We start from the raw sequence: 20267 nt of genomic DNA, 5'->3' as shown, positions 1-20267 counted from the left end.
TTACAAAATGTTTTCTGAACATATTTGTCCATAATTTGGAATTACAGACTGAAGGAGAAAGACTTATTTCATGGTACATGTTTGTTATCTTAGCTTGCATTAGTATTTCTATTTCTGCATAATATTTACTCCAGTATACTCATGTATGTACTGATATTTTTGCTTTACCTAGCGGCTTAAGTGAATATTAACACTAAATAGCTATCCATTCATTAATTATTTTATGATGTTCATCTCGCAGGTACAAACAAAAGACCTTAAGCTACAGATTAGCCACTTTATTTTCAGGTATAGTTCCATTTTGCTTCAAGATGAGCTACTGTTTTTCAAATTGCACCTCTCTCGGTATTTTGCATATTTTTGCAAAATACATAATAAAAACAAGATAGGGGACCTCTCTGTTGCTTATTTGCTTCTATATATATTCTTTGCTGCACCTTACTTTTTGCTCAAATTATGGTTATGTGTATAAGTATTGAGAACGATTTAACAACTACAACATATTTCGCAGTCATGTCATCTAAGAGCAGGATGACGAGGAAGAAAAGGGTCTTAGAAGGTTTACAAGATGGTGGAACTGACTGGAACATCAGCAAACATGATCTACTTCATCCTTTGTAGTAAAACAGACTTAATCCTTTGTTGATATAATAATCATGTCAACTATATCATCCATGCCTTTAAATTTAGTCCTTAAATAAATGTTGACACTTTCTCGTTAAAAGTCTAAACTTCAAGCTTTGTTGTTGTGGAATTTTCTTTGTATTATTTATTGAGAATAAAGTATTGAAATGTTAAAAAAATGGTTGGTTGTGAATATATTTTTTATATGATATTTTCTTTTCACACATTTAAATCTGTGTAAGTTGCTCGTTTTGCTAGTAGTGTGTGAATCTTGATACTGTTTTAGGGAATCAGAAATTGAGAGATAATCGCTGTGTAATCTCATTGATAATATGGGCCTCTTTATATAGAGGATTACAATGCATAGAGATAGAATCATACAAGGAAAGAGAATCTCTAGATTCTTCTAATTGAACCCTATTACCACTAGGTCAAGTAACCTAGAGTTTGGATTAAACACAAATAGAGATAGAGATATCCTTAAACACTCCCCCTTGTGTCGTCCAAACGCGGTGCTTCTCTCGTTGCCTCGTTAAAAACCTTGCCGAGTAACAAAAACTCAGTGGGACAAAAATAACCTCAGTCGATGGGCAAAAAGAGCACAACACACCCTTCACGTTTCGAGGTGAACATGTAGACATCTCCCCCTGATGTCTGCACCTCCCCCCTGATGACTACGATCATGGGAGTTCAGATAATTTCCGCAAGCCAATTCTTGCCACATGTTTCTCGATCGTGGATTTAGGTAATGACTTAGTAAACAAGTTTGCCTTACTGTCCTCAAATTGAACCTAGTTCTCTTTGATCTCGAGGAGAGTCTGTTGTTGCTGATTATGCTTGGTGTTATCGCCTCATATGTTCAAAACAAGCAGTATTATCCTAAATGCTCGTAGACTCATCTGTGGTAGACTTCAAACCACAATTGTTCGAACATGCGTAATTATGGATCCAATCCATATACATTCACGAACCACTTCGTGAAGAGCAATGATCTCTGCATTGTTCGAAGATATAGCGACTAGGGTCTATTCTGTAGACCTCTAAGATGTCACGGTCTTTTCCCATGGTGACCACTTGACCAGATTGGGAATGACCTTTGTGTGGGTTAGAGAGATACCCAACATCAGCAAAACCTTCCAAAACAAATGTCGTTTTAGGATGGGGATAGTGGATGCAGGCCAGTGTTGGTGGCGTACCTGGTGTGTGATGGGTCCGAATCCATCATCTCTTTGTAGGGATAGAACAAGCCCATATCAATCATACATCTCAAAAATTGAAAGATATCTTTTACACCAATCCAATGGCGTCGCATTGGTGCAGAGCTATATCTAGCTAACAAGTTCACAACATATGAGATGTCCGGTCTTGTGCATTGGGATAAGTACAATAATGCGCCTATTGTACTAAGTAAAGCACTTCTGCCTCTAGCACAATTTCGTTATCATCCTTTCGACGAAGAGGATCCTTTTCAGGATCAAGACTATGGACGATCATGGGGGTGCTTGAAGGCTTTACCTTATCAAAATGCCTAAGCATCTATCGAAACGATGCTCAAGTTCTAAACCGAGACATAATCGTGTTCTCCCAAAATCCTTCATCTCAAACTCGGATTTAAAGTGTTCAGCGGTTTCCCTTAACTCTTTAAGGGCTTCTAATGAAGATTATGTCCAACATGAACCACAATGGAATCCGAAACTTGTTATGGAAATGCGTGGGCATATCCCTTCCCAATCAAGTAGTTATTTTAGCGAGCGTTTCAACCTCTTTGTAAACGCGCTCCGTGGTCTAGAGCCACTTGACTTGGGAAAATGAAGTTCACCATGAACCTTCATGTATATTCCGTATCTAGATCCCTATAGAGATACGTCGTGACCACATTTGTAAGCTGCATGTTCAGTTATTTAGAAACTACCAAACTGACAGGGTAGTGGAGTGCAATGACATCCATTACGAGAGAATATGTCTCATCGTAGTCGATTTCAGGGCGTTTTGTGAGAAGCCTTGTGCCATAAGGCGAGATTTCCATCTCTTTTTCTCATCACGCTTCTTAACGAAGACCCATTAGTCAATAGGTTTTATGTTAGGAGGTGTTGGCATTACTAGCTCGAAAACCTTCCTCTTCGTCAGAGAATCCATCTTAACCTAGATCGCATCTTTCCATTTAGGCCAAATTTCTCTACGTTGGAATTCATTCATCAACGGAGCGTGGTTTGATATCATCTGATTCAACAAACTCATGCATAGTGAAATGTGCAACTACATCATCAATTATGATGAAGTTTCTATCCCACGTCTCATGTACACTAGTGTAAGTTTCATAAAGCTCTATATTCTCAAGAATAAGTTCTGACGTTGAGGCATCCCCCAACGATAACCATAACACAGAAGATACTCATGAGACAGATTTTGAGTGTCGATGATCAAGGATTGGTTTGTGCCAATGTATCCTTTGAACCCACGGGCCTCCCACGCATCCTACCTGGGGCCATGGCCTGTAACGCCAGAGTGCCACTCTCTTTGGCGTCATGCCTACCTCCGTGTAGGGTGGCGCTACGTCCTCTCGTAGGGACGTCCTTCCTTGCAGGCATGTTTGCAGCATATTTGTGTGATCTCGTCACTTTAATAGGGATCGAGATGAGACATAGTGGGGACAGGCCACGACAATCCCTGTCGTTCCTGCTGAACATCCGTGTTCTTATCTCCCCCTAACGACGGGAAGATTGTCTCATCAAAGTGACACCCCGCAAATTTAGCGGTAATGAGATCGCCTTGCAAGGGCAGTAAGTGGCGGGTGATTTGTTGGAGTCTCAAATCCAACATAGTTGCCCATTCATCTTGTAAGGACCAATGATAGAGCGCTGTGGCGGCGCATTTGGCACATAAATGGCTCACTCAAATATGCGTAAGTATGATACTTGTACCCAGTTACTAGCTGTAACGCAGAGGTACATGGAGTGGCGGTGGGTCGTAGACGAATTAGTATAGCTGCATGCGATATTGTATCACCCCAAGCGGATATAAGGAGATTGGTGCACATTACCAATTCCCGAACTATCATCGTAGTCTTTTTCGTAAGACCATTTTGGGTGTGTACATGGGAATATGATGTCCAACATCAGTCCCATTGCAATATCCATCGAAAGCCTTTCGATGTAAACTCTCTAGCATAGTCAAATCCAATTGACTGAATAGGATGATATAGGAAGTTTGCGTGTTTGTGTGTCAACCAACTTAGGAAATATTTAAGCGTCCGCAAGTTGGTTGAATCAATCCATAGGATCCCCATGGATTCTATGTAAGAACATAATGAGTATTGTCATATCCTTTGCATAGGACGGTCTCAATCCTAATTTCCCTAAGGAACGGGCTTTGTAAAACGAGCGAGATGCTTTAGAAGCAACCTATGAGAATTTTGGTTGGGCCTGAGCGTCTTAAACGCTATTCGAAGAAAGTTGGTAATTGTAGCATCACCTAGGGCGCCATCACCATGATGGATGCCATCCATGGCATCATGGATAGGGACTACGCCAGTCCTAAGCTGATGGTGGACGGAGGCGGTGCCCTAGGCAACATCGTCGGTCATACTTAGTCTAGGAATCAACTTTTGATTCATGCTTCATTTCGCTCTAGAGAAAAGATGTCTGTGTGAAGTCTTTTGTAGGCGGATCATCATATCATGACTAGGATGATCTATCCTGTCGTGACAAAGCCAATATGTGTCTAAATCCAAGAGATCTTCTCTCATAACTTTTATTGGATTAATAGCTCGAATAGTGACATAGAGTCTACTAGAGAGACACATAAACTTCTCTAAGATGCGTCTTTGTTCGCAATCATTAAAGGTATTGTAAAGGAACTCATTTCCATTCTCTACATGCATTTTTGCGTGGAATTCGTTGGCTATTCATAGGGTACCATTTGCCCTAAGAGCGTAGAGAGTTTCTGTGACAACTGTAAGCTAGGTGCCATTTGGCAAGTGGAACTTGGGCTATTCCACATCCTTGAATTAATACTGATGCCCAGCCATCGTAGTCACAAAGTCATATGCTCAGAATCAAAATGGAGTCATAATGAAAAGAACTCGAAATTTTATTCACTAGCCAACAGATTACATCATTGTTGCTTTGATCAAAGAAAATCTAATCTAATAAACTAGTTAATGCAAAACAATGGTAGTCGTCTAACTCCTTTCGGTATTTCCAATGTAAATGTGACCAGGTGAGTAGAGAGATGTCGGTGGAGTAAAGCTCGCTTAAGTACCACTTATCTCAAAACCTTCCTAGACATCACACTTACATTGAGTACGCCTACTTTGAAGAAAGACTGATATCATTGGCATCTACTACAAAAGTAATATGGCAATTGCCTACATCTCTTGGAAAATAAAAAGACTTAATCAAAATCGCCAGTTTCTGGCTCTTGATCCTTGTAGTCTTCCACCCATAGATCGAGATCGCCATCTTGATCTTCTTGTTCCATGTAATTTGCTTCTCTTGCTTCACGATACGTCTTGTATGCGTTTGCAACATTCTAGGGTGCTGTACATGCTTTGGCCCAATGTTCAGTTGATCCACATCGAAAACAAACATCATTATGGTCAGGCTCCCTTGATCGAGGTGCCATTGGGGCGCAATTTGGACGACCTATGCTCTTGGTGGCGTTACCACCATGGTCGGAGGCTCCGCCTCTCTCTCTCTTCACACGTTGACCTCCACGGTTCCGTGCACACCTCTCTTGGCGATTACCTTCCTTTTTAGGGCAAACATATGGACCAGAATTTCCATAATTGCCCCTACTCTTAGGATTTCGCTCCTTGCGTCCTCCATTGGGGGCGCGACAATAGGCTTAGTTCCCATGGGTCTAGCATTATAGTTCTTCACAAGAATATTGTGGTGCTTTTCAGCTACGTTCATGGCGCCAATGAGCTCATGAAACCTTGTGATACGTCTTGCATTTACATCAATCCGATAATTCTTTGAAATCATCAGGGCAGAGACAGGGAATGTAGAGAGAGTCTTCTCGATCAACATCGTATCAGTTATGGCTTGGCCACAAAACTCCATCAAAGACTTGATACGAAGAGCTTCCGAGTTATAATCAAGCACAAACTTGAAATGACAAAAGCGGAGGCTATGCCATCACACTTCTAAATCAGGAAGCAGGGAGTCACGAACGTTGCCAAATCACTGCTCAAGTTCTACCCATAGCTTTCTTGGGTCTTCCTCATTGAGGTATTCATTTTGGAGCGCGTCATTCATGTGCCTTGTCATGAGAATTATGGCTTTAGCTTGTTTTGCTTCAAAAACAGTAGCTTGCTCAATGGAGAGCACGTTCTGACTAGGTTCTTGGATGGCTCCCAGAAGTCCATCAGCCTTAAGATGTTGGCGCACATCTCGGACACATCTATGGTATCCTGTGCCAGTTGTCTCTAGTGAACGAAGTTCAACTTGTTCAGGTTACTCATCCAGAAAAACAACACAAGCTTAGGGTTAGTTTCGGAGCGAAAAAGGCTACCACGAAAAATTATTAAATTTATGAACGTAGTCGCTTCCAAGAAATTAAGAATTTTCTGAGCGCAGTTGCTTCCAAGAAAATCTGATTCCAAGAGGGGTTTTGGATTAGATCGAAACAACGATGTATGTGGTCGATCGTTTTCTTCTCAATAAACTCTAAGTTTGGAGGACTCTACAAGCTCCAAGCTTGGAGTGAGCACGAACCCCCACAGTTCGGCTTTTGATCTCCCCTATGAAGAAGAAAAGGGGGTAGAAGAAGGGATGTTGGAAGTCCCCGAGAAAAGAAGAAGAAATTAAAAAAAAAACTTCAAAAACGGAAACTTTTAGAAAAAATTACTTTAAAAAAAAATGGCCGGAAAACTTGACAGAAAAGTTGGTCCGAAAAATGTCGCCGGAAAGTGGTCGGAAAAGTGTTGACCGGCGTTGATTGGCCGTTGACTGGAGGTGCTGACGTGGCAGATCGGTGCTGACGTGGGAGGGCTGACTGGTTGGCTTCGGGCCGGTTTCTTCCTTCTGGGTCGTGGGCTAGTCCTTTGCTTCTGGGCTTAGGGCTGCTATGTTGCTTGGGCTGGGCTTGTTTCTTTTTTTGGATTGGACTGACAGAGGCAGAGGGGTTTCAGGCGGCGGTTCAACGTGGAAGACCTTCTGGTGTCCGGTTTGTCGATTTTCAGGCCTGTTCCGGTGGTTATTTTTCCGGTTCCGGCAATCTGGGTTTGAAGCGCTGCAGGTGATGGAGTACGGATGTCAGAGGCGGAGGAAAAAGCCTTAAATCAGGCAGAGGTGTTTCTGGTACTTTTGATGGCCGGTTCGGTATTTTTCTTGCCGGTTCTTGGGGTGGTGCCGCCGGTTCTGGACTCCTGGGGTCGAAACCTTCAAGGTGGGTGGTGGCGGTTTTTGGGATTTGAAGGCTACGAATTTAGGGCTTCAGGGTTAGGGCTTCGTGCTGATAACTTGTTTTAGGGAATCAGAAATTGAGAGATAATCGCTGTGTAATCTCATTGATAATAGGGGCCTATTTATATAGAGGATTACAATGCATAGATATAGAATCATACAAGGAAAGAGAATCTCTAGATTCTTCTAATTGAATCCAATTACCACTAGGTCAAGTAACCTAGAGTTTGGATTAAACACAAATAGAGATAGAGATATCCTTCAACAGATACCAGTTTATTTATTTTTTTTTTTTTTTTTGTCACAATTTTGCTGAAGATGAGTTACATATCTTTAAAGATTGCAAGCAGGTGGAGGAATTTTGGTTCCTGGGCCCACTAAAACTTAAAGCACGTACTCACCATGCATGCTCTATCTCTGCATGGGTTTGCATTTTAGTGAAGTTTTCCCTCAAGAACAGTGACTTATTCTATATGCTTTCATAGTGGTCAGAACGCACTGGTGTGTTATGGAGGGGGTTGACTTTCAACTTTCTTAATACTGCTGGATGGGCATCTAAGCTCCTGATTGATTACCAATAGTGTCCACCTAGTTATGGTGGAGAAGAAGAACAGGCTTCAGACTAAATGGAAACTCCTTCCGAGTGGTAGACTCAAGCTTAACACTGATGTAGCTTTTGACGTAGAAACTGGTGAAGATGGAATTGGGGCTGTCATCATAGATACCAATGGTGTGTGTTTGGCTGCTATTGCACTCCCTTTTTCTTGAGCTGCCTTTCATATTGAGGTGGAGGCTATGAGGGCAGGACTCCTACTTCATTTTGTGTTGGTGACTTTGTTGAATCATATTCTAGTACTTATTACAAGTGAATGATAATTAATAATGTTCTCTTAGTTACTCTTAATGTGGTGTGTGTGTGTGTATATATATATATATAAGAGTAATAATTACATTAATATGGGTCTTTTATACGTAAGGCTTACGCCTTATGCCTCAAGGCAAACGCCTTCTTGAGGCTCACCGAAAAACGCCTCAGCCTACGCCTCAGCGTTTTAAAACATTGATTCTTACAATATATATCGAAGCACACAACATTTAAGGATTAGGGAATAGTTGGACCAGAAACACCTATAGCTAATATAAGTTGCTGCATGTTTAACATTGGCACCAAGGCAAATGTTTTTAAGCATAGAGCTCCAAATTAGATAACCTGGGTGTTGGTACAGCAATAAGTGGAGTGTTTTTCTTTGTCACAATCCCAAATTTGTCTGAAACGTCAAGCTTTTTGTCATTAGGCAGTTTCCAATCAAACGAATGCAAGAATGAAGCCAACACATAGAACAGCATCCTCTCTGCTAAGGGAATCCCGGCACATATTCTCCTCCCATAACCAAATGGAAGAAACTGAAATTTGTTGCCCTGGTAATCAAAGCTATTGCTTGGATTTAGGAACCTCTGGGGTCTAAATTCCAAGGGATCGTCCCAAACACTTGGAACTCTCTGTATGGCCCAAGCATTGAGAAAAATAGTGGAACCTTTTGGTATGTAATAGCCACCAATGATGGTAGGTTGGCTTGAACGCCGGGGCACTAGAAGGGGCACTGGAGGGTGCAAGCAAAATGTCTCTTTGATCACAGCATCTAAATGATGTAATTTCGGAAAATGAAACTCTTCAACCAAGTTGTTCAACCCCACAATTTGTGTTAGTTCTTCTTGAACTCTTATCATTTCTTCTGGGTGCTGCATCAGCTCAGTCAGAACCCATTCCCCTATTGTTGCCGTAGTGTCAGTTCCACCCACCACGATATCCTATTAATATATATTGTAATTCACTCAATAAGAATTAGAGTATGAAACTTAATACGACATATATTAATTACCACTCTTCCATACAAAGAATAAACCAAAAGTTAGATTACTATACCATGAGCAAGCCCTACAGTTGTTGCACTGTAAACGATGTTGAACCATCTTCATGATTATTATTGTTCTCCAAGAGGAACTGCAGAAAGTCCTTCCTTTCATGTTTTTGTTGTACTCCCCCATTTTTGGCTGAGGCTAGCATCTTCATCTGTTCTTCTATGGCACGACTTAGAATCTTGTCAATCGCGGATTGAACTTTCTTTGCTTGCCTCTCAATTCCTTGTATGTCAAACCTTGCAAGCACAGGAAAATAGTCCGAAATGTTTGGTTTTGCAAATAGATATACAATTTCTGCCACCAATTTCCTATAATCTTCACCAAAATTAGTCCCTTGTAGAGTTGCGCCCCATAGCATACGCAAAGTTGCGTTGATTACTGTGGAAAATGCAAACTCACCCACATCAGTTTGGGTTCCAATTTTGTCATGATAAATATGACTGATCGACTTGTGCACCTCCTCTTTTCTCAGAGCATAGCCATCATCAAGGTTGATTTTGCTCAGCATCTGACCCACAAACACCTTGCGCAGCTTCCTCCAATCTGAACCATACGATCCAAATGCAATGTCTGATGCTCCATATGAGCGACTAGACCAGCAATTGTAGGGTTACGGTTGGAAAATGTTGTGTCATGGTCACGAACCACTTGCTTCACAAGCTCAGGTGAGCTCACCACAATGCACAACTTGGTACCAAGTTGGAGTTTGTAAATTGGACCATAAACCCTTGCCATGTCTGTGAATTCTAGGTGGAGGTTTGCACCAAGAAATGGAAGCTATCCAACTAGCGGCAGACCACGAGGGCTTGGTGGCAACGGAGCTGTAGGGTTCCTATTCGGTTTCTTCCAAATCCACAAGAACCAGAGCAGAGTAAACACCATGAACAAGTGACGCAGTCGGATTGATATCTAGGTTTACCAGCAATAAACCTAAGCAAAGGATTCTGGAGTCCACCAGAGATAAAAGAGAATAATCTCAATTTTATTGATAAAAGATGATAAGATAGTTCTGCAGCCGTTTAAGGTTGCTTATATATGGGAAAGAAATCCTAGGGCGACTAACAATGAAACCCTAAAGCCCACGGATTAAAACAAAATAAATCCAAAATAAACTAGAAAACCTAAAATAAAAAGAATGTAAAACTAGCCTTAAAATATTAAATCACAAATCGGATAATTAAGACGATACATTTTGGCCTAAATCTGATAGGGCTCACTAAAGTGAGTCTTGAAGATCTCGTCGTTCCCATTCTGGAAAGGCCATGCGTCTCAAACGGACATTCTGGCCAAAAGTTAGTCAAATCTGATTCAAAATCAAAACCTGACTTTTCGCACGAGAAACCCGAAAAGTCCAAAACCAAATCTTCTTGAATATTCCGGCGGCTAGTAACCTGATTACGCGTGAGTTACCTATTTTCCAATCACTTTTCTTGATTCTACGCCGCTTCTTTACTTTTATGGTTTTTCGGCTTAACTGGGTCCATTCTTGTCTTACATCATTCTCCTCCACTATGAAAGAACTCGCCCTCGAGTTCCTCTTGAATAAAGGACAAGAATAGGTAGACAAAAGACTTAAGGAAAAATTAGACAATTGAACCTGTAGATTATTGGCCGGATCTTCTGCATATTCTGATGGCACAATCATGAACCCAACACCATAGATGAGTCTGTCATATGCATTTTGGCTTTCATAGGCAACCGTAGTAGATTCTTCTTGGCGCTCAAGGTTGCATTCTTGAATGACATCGGGTTCTGAATGATTTATTTCAGGATCCAAGACTTCACCATTACAAATAACCATGTCTTCATGAGCAATTTCATCTTTAACATCTTCTTGATCATGATGGATGATTTCTTGTGGAGTTTCTTCCATCAGAAAATTTTCTGGCTTTTCTTCAGATAAGCTATTAATCTCAACGGGCAAAGAAAATTCTTTGGACTTTAACTTCTTCTCAAAAACCTTGGGAGGGTAATTCTTGATCGAAAAATCTCTAGGCAAAAATTTTTCGTTAAGAAGACCTTTCATCTTCCTCCATGTTCGAACACGCTCTTTTCCTTGCCTCTGACGAGAGCTTTGCAACTGATCCCACCAATAAGTAGCATCTTTCTTTAGCTTCTGAGAAACCATCTTAGCCTGCTTGTGTTTTGGAACCTGGGTCCATTCTTGTCCTACATCAACAAGAGTGTGGAAATTACTGGAAGGTTTTCCCCATTGTCATGATTGCTAGTAACGCACAGTGATGACCCCATTGCTAAGCAAACTGAAAACACAGACTGTTTAATTGTATTCAGCAGGTTAGCCTGGTTAAGTGGTTATTATAATTGAAAGATAAGCTTTTCTCATTTTCTGGTCTGAAATGAGATGATTACAGATAAGGTGGGATTGGTCATTCCTGATTTGTGGCTTATTACTGATTTTCTGCATAAACCATCACAAAACAAAGGGCCAAGATATTTGTAGCATGGTAGAAAGACGGTACCAGATTCAGTGATTGAGATGAGGTATGTATGGATGTGAAAGTAACACTTTGGTCATCGTCTAAACTTTGTCATTATACAAGTAGCTAGATATTGGCCACATATAAGAGTGGTTAGAGGCGATCGAAATTCATAATAATTGGCTTATCTATGTTGAAAACTCCAGCGCTCAATAAAGGTTTTTGGTATCATCCTACACTAGTGCAAACTAGTGTAAAGGATCTAATTCTGAGCTTAATTTGGATAAGTTTTTTGAGTGTTTATGGTGCACTAAATACTTTGTCTTAGCCTCATGCACTCATTCCATCCATGAACTCATTTGTTGGCGTCTTAACCTCTTTGTGCAGAGGAGAGATAATCCGAGACGCAATAGGGCCCAATCTGCTGGCTATATCTTTGGAATAATTTTAAACAGAAAATTAGCAAGTGCAATGGGACGATACTGTGAGATAGCACTTGCCCCCTCAACTTTCGGCACCAGCACAATGAAATTAGAGTTTGCATTAGGTAGAACCAGTTTTGTTTGAAAAAGAACTGAACAAAAGCAATCACATCTTGACCCACAATATCCCGGCAAGTTTGATAAAAAGAACCTGGAAAGCCATCCGGACAAGGAGCGCTTGAAGGATGCATAGAGAAAACTGCACTCTGAATCTCATCCGCCGAAGGAACCGAAACCAGAGTAGAGTTTTCATCGGCAGAGACTAAGCAAGGAATAACCTGACAAAATTCATCAACATCTTGTGGAGCAGCCCCGGGACCATACAAAGTCTTGTAAAAATCAACCACATGATCAGCAATACTTTGTGGCTCAAAGAGGAGAGCCTCCCCATCTTGTAGACAATTAATTGCCTTTGTGACTTTGCACCGGATTTTTGATCAATTAAACAAGCAAATGCATATGCCTTTTAATTTGGCTAATTCGGTTCTTTCGCTTTGGTTTTTCTAAACGATACATTAATTGTTGATGGATGATACAACATGCAATACAAGATGCAAAGTAGTGGCTAACAAACTTCCAAATGTTCAAACTTATGGTATGTTACCGGATGGCCCATGTACCAACAACTAGATATCGCAGTGGAACTGTTTAGAGAGTTGGAAGGCATGAAGTTGGATATAGATATTTTATTATATACAATATTCTTATTGAAGGATTGGGTAAGGCTGGAAGAGTTGAATCTGCTAGGGAAATGTTTTGCAGTTTATCATCAAAAGGACTTCAACCTAATGTCAGGACATATAATTTACTGATTAATGGGTTTGTAGTTGGGGACTTGGGGGCACTATATTAGCTGGAGCAGCAAAGTTTCTCAAATGAATGGAAGATAAATGTTGTCCTCCAGATCAATGCACCCATAACAAAATAATCCAAGGTCTTGTTAATAACGATGAGACAGAGGGGCTATGGGACTAATGTATCTACTACGAAATTGGTAGTTGTTTTAAGATCTTTCTAAATGTACCCAGCAAATATCTAAATACACCCAGCACTTAAAATATTGTCATGTACTTTCCAACTTTACCCTTGCTTTGAGTTACAAACCCAGCAACCAGATTCAAAAGACGTTGACAAGACTAGGAATTGATCTCTCGCAATTGATCTCTCCCACCGACAATACAAATCACCGGCAAGTTCTCACTGCAAGCATCGGCGATAGCGTTCAAGACGCTGAGCCCACCCACCGTGAAAGTGACGACACAAGCGCCGACACCCCTGGCGCTCACGTAGCCGTTGGCGGCGTACTCAGCGTTGAGCTAGTTGCAGCAGCCTATGAGGTTGAGCTCCAGCTCGGCGATCAGGTGGTCCAAGAGGGTCAAGTTGAAGTCACCGGGGACGGAGAACACGTCATGAACACCGATCTCGACCAACCGCAAAGCCAGGTGTCGGCCTAGCGTGTGTAGATGGTACAAATAGAAAGACCTTTATTTTACGGATCCGGCTCCTCTAAAGTTATTTTTAATGAAATTTTGTGAAGTTTGTAAAATCTGAACCACCAGTGTAATCTAATGGTTTGAGAGTGAATGGTTTGAGAGTGAGCCATTTCATTTTTCTTAGCATTTTTTTTCCTTAAACATTGAAACAAATTCAAAAAAAAAAAAAAAATTGGGATAACTTTGCCGTCAACTCTGTGTTTATTGGTTGAAGAGAAACCTTGTTTCTCAATTCATCTCCAAATTAACTTGTGAACTTCGATTTTCTTCTTCGGAAGCAATGACTAACAATAGTTTTATTGTCAATTGTTGGGATCCGAGGGGTGTTAGGTAACCCTATTTCTCTTTTTGATGATCTAATCCAAGTTTCATGCTCTTAAATTATATGCATATGAAATATGGGAGGATGCTTTGATCCCAAATTTGTCTCGGATGTGATCCACGTTTCATGAGGGGAAGAAAACACCCGACCTCCTGATATGCTTTTAATTTAATGTTTTCATGTGATAGTTTCTTCTGTTTTGTATCAATCTGGCCATGGGAACTATTAGGTAAAGGTAATCATGAACTGAGAAGGGGAAGATGAGGTGGAAAAAAAAACAAACCCAAACAAAAAGGGAGAAGAAGGAAGAAGATGGGAAGATAGGCAAATGGAATATGAAGTCTTTTAACTGACGTGGTTTAATAAGGACCATGCGATTATATAGATAATTGAGATTTTACGAACTTCACAAAACTTCATCAAAAATAACTTTAGAGGAGCCGGATCCTTGGTTTACTATCTAAAGAACTGTAGATCCAGTTTTGCTGCCATTGTTAACAAATTCATTTCGAAGTTAATTTGGATCTTTGAAACGGAAGAACTTTCTCATTATTACAGGGAAATTGGAAAGGCTGCACATTGACTACTGTGGATGTACCATGTATGTTATTTGTTTCATAATCTCATTGCTATTGTACAGTACTAGCTAGATTTGTTGGCTATGTACGAGTGAAACATTGTAAGCTGCCAGTAGCATGCTCCGACACTCGATATGAAATAAGAATTTACAGATTCGGGCTACGAAAGTGTGCTGATTGATTTTATTGAAAAGGAAAGCCCCATGAGAAAGTATTGACCAGTGCAGTTTTGTTTGTTTTTTTTTTTTTTTGGTTTTTGAAGTATTAGCTCTGAAGACTTCATTTTCCAGTTAACTTGATATTCCACACTGCACCGGTTCTGTTGAAATTGTGCTACGGCAGAATTGGTAGCTTTTCAGAAGAGCCAATACAAATATGAGTAAAACCCACCACTAGGGTCAAAACTTTTCTCCACCGGACAAAATGATACCCAACTTTCAAAAGTGATTAAAATGATACCTAAATTTTTAAAAGTGGTCAAAATGATACCTAAATTTTTAAAAACAAATCAACTTGATACCCAACTTTCAAAAGTGATCAAAATGATACCTAAAGTTTTAAAAACAAATCAATTTGATACCTCAGTTTATTTTTTTAGGGCTAAATACTGGTTACTACTCTGTGGTTAGGTCCAAAATCAATTCAGTCTCTAGACTTCTAATTTTATCAAAAACACCCTTATACTTTCAATTTTGATCTAATAGGTCCAATTCATTAATATTCTGTTATGGGTTCAAGTTATAGTTGAATTATTTGTTGAAAAACTATTTATTTGATAAATTTCTAATAGTGGGACTCACTCCAAAATTGACTATGCAGGCCACCTCAACACCACATCATAAAACATAGGCCATATATGAGTCACATCAACAAGCTAAATGACTCAATTGTCGAAAGACTAACAAATTGGACCTATTAGATCAAAATTGAAAGTGCAGGAGTGTTCTTGATGAAATTAAAAGTTTAGGGACTGAATTGATTTGGGACCCAAACTAAGTAGTAGTCAGTATTTAGCCATTTTTTAAAACTTCTTTGTTAAATCAAATGCAAAATCAAGCACAAAAATTGAAGTGATTTGTGGTCAGAGGGCCATCAATCATCTATAACCCAATCTTCTTCTTCTATAGAATTAAAAAAAAATCTTCCATTCAATTTCAATTCTACCATCGATCGTAGAAACAAATAAAGTTCGGATGTTTTCCAACTTCTAAGGAAACAAAGAAAAATGGGAAGAGAGAGAGAGAGAGGCAGAGATAGAAGAAGAAGAGAATTAACAAAGTAAAATAAAAAATAATTGAAAAATAGTTTTTTGTGTAAAATATTATTATAACCCCATAAAATACTGCATCAGACGTGATCAATTTTAACAAAAAGTTACAAAAAATTAAACCGAGGTATCAAATTGATTTGTTTTTAAAACTTTAGGTATCATTTTGATCACTTTTGAAAGTTGGGTATCAAGTTGATTTGTTTTTAAAAATTTAGGTATCATTTTGATCACTTTTAAAAACTTAGGTATCATTTTGATCACTTTTGAAAGTTGGGTATCATTTTGTCCGGTGAAGAAAAGTTTTGACCCTAGTGGCGGGTTTTACTCTACAAATATACACAAACAATGCAAAAGCAGAATTGGTAGCTTGTAACTGGTGAATGTGCTTGAGTTTTCCTCTGGTTGGAAAACAAATTAAAACTAAAGGCCATGCTGCTAGTCTGCTAAATAATTTTCCATCAATTCATTTCCACCTTCTACATACATGTGTGAGGGAAACGCATTTCAATCCCATGCTCACCATTAAATTTACATTGCACTCTTCAACTAGAACAAAACATTTACAGTATTGAAATTCATCAAGGAATCAAGCCATCTGTAGCATCCAAAGAATGCCCGTAATGTTAAAGAATTTGGGGAACACAAAGGCGCATAGAGCTTATATAACTACAAGTAGTTAATGCTCAACAGTAAACAAGTTAATCCTCAACACTAAAGCCCTTTGCACGACAGCAGAGATATAACTTGACAAGACATCCAGAAGGCTTGAAGGCGGCTCTTATGCTTACAAGGATTTCATATATCCTGTCAAGATTGAAAACAAGAGAGGTTTAAGAACAGTAAGAAAACGTAAGCTGAGACTGAGGAACTCTAGCAATTATTCAGCAAATAACATAATAAATTTAAGCCAGTGATCTAAGAGTCTAATACACAACATTAAGATAAGACAATCAGAATAGAAAACACTAGAATTAGGCAAGCTAACCAACGGCAGTTGCTTCCCATGATCCTGCATTATTACATCCCTTCTCTTCACAAGCTAGACAACAAATTTGGACATGATAGCTTCACTCATAAAATGTGGGTGGCAAACTCGATGAAAATAAAGGACAGAATGCTTAGGAACCAAAAGATCTGAAGTTTACAGTATTCTAAATTTAGGACATACCCATGATGCTGACTGTCTTCAAGTTATTAGGAGTCAATTCCTGCAGATTAACAAAGAATATATACCTCAATATCTGAATTGGTGCACTGAATATGCTCAAGATAGGAGCCCGGGTAACATTATTTGAACATATGATTTTCAAGAACTCATGTATCACTATTTACTCAATAATTTCTTAACTTTCAGAGGTCACTTACAAAACGCCTACCAATTCACTTTTGCACATTCTGACAACACAAATGACAACAAGGGCTCAAAATCTACAATGGACAGACTTAATACTCGTATGATGACAGTAGCAACATTATTGGTGTTTCTTTGACTGGGTGCACGCTGAAATAAGGGCATGCACTTACTCAAATGAACATGCCCTTAAACAGGTAAAGTAAATACGTGATTGCAATCACCATGTCAGTAGCATCACGTAACATCATTAGTAAAATCCACCAAATGGACCTTTTGTTTTCTTGTTTTGGATTTACTATATAAAGAGGAAATCTAAAACACTAAGGAGTCCAAACACTAAACAGGGCAAATTCAGAGGAATTATTGAGCACTGAACTTTCAAGAAAAAAAAAACACTAAAATTCACTAGAAAATCTCATATCTACTAATAAAAGAGTTGGACTTTTGACTCAAAGAACCAAAGGGATTGATCTATTTAACCGAAACGAACTACAGCTTATCAATTTGTGAAAACAAAGGTTTCTATTGTTTTCTAGTAAGTGCTGTTTTAAGTACTAAGATGTAAAGCAGACTCTTACCGACTAGCTTTTGGTAAGTGAACCTAAGGTAGTACTGTGTCAATAGTCTATCAGAAATGATGTGAAAGTAATGCAGCATTAAGCATGAACGGTGGCATGTCACAAAATATCTCAAATCCGAGTGTCCAATGAACATAAAAAGGACTTGCTCACATTCTTGTTCAAAATATGGGTTCAATGGAACATATACGCAACATGCCTACCATTGTGAGTGTCAATTATACAAAGACTTCATGATCACATTCTGCCAAAAGAGATATCATGTTACACTATCTGCAAAACACAAAATCATGAAAAGTTAGAAAAGTAACAGGAATTTCAAAGCAATTATTGAGTACTAAACTTACAAGGGAAAAAAAAAAAAAAAAAACCTCTCATCTAATAAGAAAAGTGGAGTTGGACTTTGACTCAAAGAACCAAAGGGATTGATGTATTTAGCCGAAACGAACCACAGCTTATCAACTTGTGAAAACAGAGGTTCCTATTGTTTTGTAGTAAGTGCTGTTTTGAATAATAAGATGTAAAGCAAACTCTTACCAACTAGCTAGTTTTCGATAACAGAACCTAAGGTAGTCCTGTGTCAATGGTCTATATCAGAAAGTGATGTAAAAGTAATGCAGCATGTTGACATCTCACAAAATATCTCAAATCCAAGTGTCTAACGAACATAAAAATGATTTGCATGCATTCTTATTCAAGATCTGGGTTCAGTGGAACATATTTGCAACATCCTTACCATTGTGAATGTAAATTCTACAAAGACTCATGAACACATTCCGCCAAAACAGATATGAGGTTACACTATCTGCAACCAATTGAACCTTTAACAAGTCACCTGCGTCTAACTAACAAAGGGATTGACTATAATTGACATCAATTTAGCCGAAATGAACTACAGCTTATCAACTTGCGAAAACAAAGGTTTCTATTGTGAAAGTAATGTAAAAGTAATGCAGCATTAAGCATGAACGTTGGCATGTCACAAAATATCTCAAATCCGAGTGTCTAAGGAAGAGAAAAAGGATTTGCACACATTCTTGTTCAAAAAATGGGTTCAACGGAACATATATGCAACATCCCTACCATTGTGAAAGTTAATTCTACAAAGATTCATGAACACATTCGGCCAAAGCAGATATCAGGTTATGCTATCTGCAAAACAGAAAATCATAAAAAGTTAGAAAAGTAAACAGGGGAATTTCAGAGACATTATTGAATACTAAAATTTCAAGAATAAAAATAAAACAAAAAACACAAGAAAATCTCATATGTACTGAGAAAAGAGGAGTTGGAGTTTTGACTCAAACTGCCAAAGAGGAACCCAGAAGGTGACCAAAATGAGGCGCTGCAAGGCAGGAACTAACGAAAAGTTAGTGTGGGATCGATGAGGAAAGGGTAACAAGACCAAAGAATGGTCTTAGACTCTTGGTATCAGGAAACTCGAGGTTTGTCAAATCATCCACATCACAATGACACTATTGGGTGCTTCAAGAGTATTTTATGGCACATGACAGTGTCCTTAAAATCCAAGAACTCATGATGAGCACTGAGCTCTGATATCTCAGCCTCACTCATCATTGAAAACCCAATTGAACTACTAGTCCATGTATTGAGTGCGCTTTGCGCAGAAGGCAAGACTAACCTCTCAATGCCGAATTCCATGAGCCGATTTTCGAGCTCATTCATCAAAATCCTGCACATCCCAAGTCTCCTAAACTGAGGCCTAGTCGCCACGAGTGGCACTTCAGCAACTCCCTTATTGATCCTCACCGTGGCGGCACCGATCATCTCCTGATGACCATCATCATCATCTCTCCTCTCCAAAACCACAGTGTAAAACCCTCTCAAATTCAACTCGGAATCGGATTCCAAGTCGAAGACAATGTCCTCAGCAATGTCTCTGTTGGTGTAGGGGTCTTTGGAAGGCTCGAAACACTCGTGGATGGCATTGAGAGCGGAGTGGAGCTTGGTGCAGTAAAAAGATTCAATTCGCATGTGAGATTTCAAAAGCCTCCATGTCAGGTTATTGCTCACGGGAATGGGTGTCCCCAAAATCCGGTTGATCCCAGAAATCTTGGATCTTTCATCTTTTAAGACATCATTGATGTTTCTTGTTTTCGATCCTCTTCTTGATCTGGATTGGATTTGGGGTCGGGTTCTGTTTGACGACGCCGTTTTGCTCTCCCAACACCGGACTGATTCTTCTTCAGGAACGCGCGAGGGTTTCACGGTAGACGACCATGACGATGCCATAGTAAAGGCCCGCTTCCGCTTCATGATTGATCGATCTCGATTAGGGTTTTTGATCGATCTTAGGGTCGATCTCGATTAGGGTTTTTGATCGATGTGGGTCTCGATCTTAGGGCTTAATTCAGCGGAAAGTTTGATCAGAGAAGAGAAATTTGTTGAACAGAGAGAAAGAGAGAGAGAGAGTGAAGAAACAAAGAAATTCAAGAGAAACAAATAAATGATTTGCAGGTAGAGGAGAGAAAGTGAAGACAGAGCAAATGCAGGTACAGGTTTATATAACAGGTTCCAACGGATACTTTCTCACTTATTGACACGTGGCCTTTTGCTGCTTGCTGCCCACGAAATCATGACAGCTGGCACTCCCTCCACTAGAAACGAATACTGCGTTTAAATCAGGATCCCCTTCATGTTCCCAAAAAAAAAAAAAATTAATTAATAATAATACAACAAAGAATAGAGGAACAAAGAATAGAGCAAACTGAAGACTGACAAAAGGTAGGGTTGATAAAAAAGACTAAATTTAGTTTAGTACCTCAAATTTTAGGGTTAAA

General features: G+C 39.4%; 1 protein-coding gene and 1 pseudogene across 6 annotated transcripts; both read right to left on the bottom strand.

Moving 5' to 3' along the window:
* Window positions 1–8146: 8146 nt before the first annotated feature.
* On the bottom strand, window positions 8147–9755 carry LOC112180141 (annotated as a pseudogene).
* Window positions 9756–15970: 6215 nt separating this feature from the next.
* On the bottom strand, window positions 15971–20047 carry LOC112178125 (increased DNA methylation 1). Of its 6 annotated transcripts, XM_040510597.1 has the most exons (5): window positions 19109–20042; window positions 18741–18811; window positions 18550–18618; window positions 17670–17739; window positions 15971–16742 (listed from the first exon to the last, which is right to left on the bottom strand). In XM_040510597.1, exons 1-3 carry the CDS (start codon window positions 19741–19743, stop codon window positions 18605–18607), a joined length of 720 nt encoding a protein of 239 aa, XP_040366531.1. In that variant the 5' UTR covers window positions 19744–20042; the 3' UTR covers window positions 15971–16742; window positions 17670–17739; window positions 18550–18604. The 6 variants fall into 6 exon arrangements, with proteins under 6 accessions (XP_040366531.1, XP_040366530.1, XP_040366529.1 ...); XM_040510596.1 differs by having other exon boundaries at window positions 15971–17739; XM_040510595.1 differs by having other exon boundaries at window positions 15971–17739; window positions 18741–20047.
* Between the last annotated feature and the right edge of the window lie 220 nt (window positions 20048–20267).

The sequence above is a fragment of the Rosa chinensis genome, chromosome 7, assembly GCF_002994745.2.
Source record: "Rosa chinensis cultivar Old Blush chromosome 7, RchiOBHm-V2, whole genome shotgun sequence".
Lineage (NCBI taxonomy): Eukaryota > Viridiplantae > Streptophyta > Magnoliopsida > Rosales > Rosaceae > Rosa > Rosa chinensis.
Note: the sequence above shows the minus strand (reverse complement) of the source record. Positions and strands in the feature narration are given on the sequence as shown.

What these genes read in the sequence shown, in the direction of transcription:
- LOC112178125 (XM_040510595.1), bottom strand. Translation starts at nt 19,743, where the DNA reads ATGAAGCGGAAGCGGGCCTTTACTATGGCATCGTCATGGTCGTCTACC.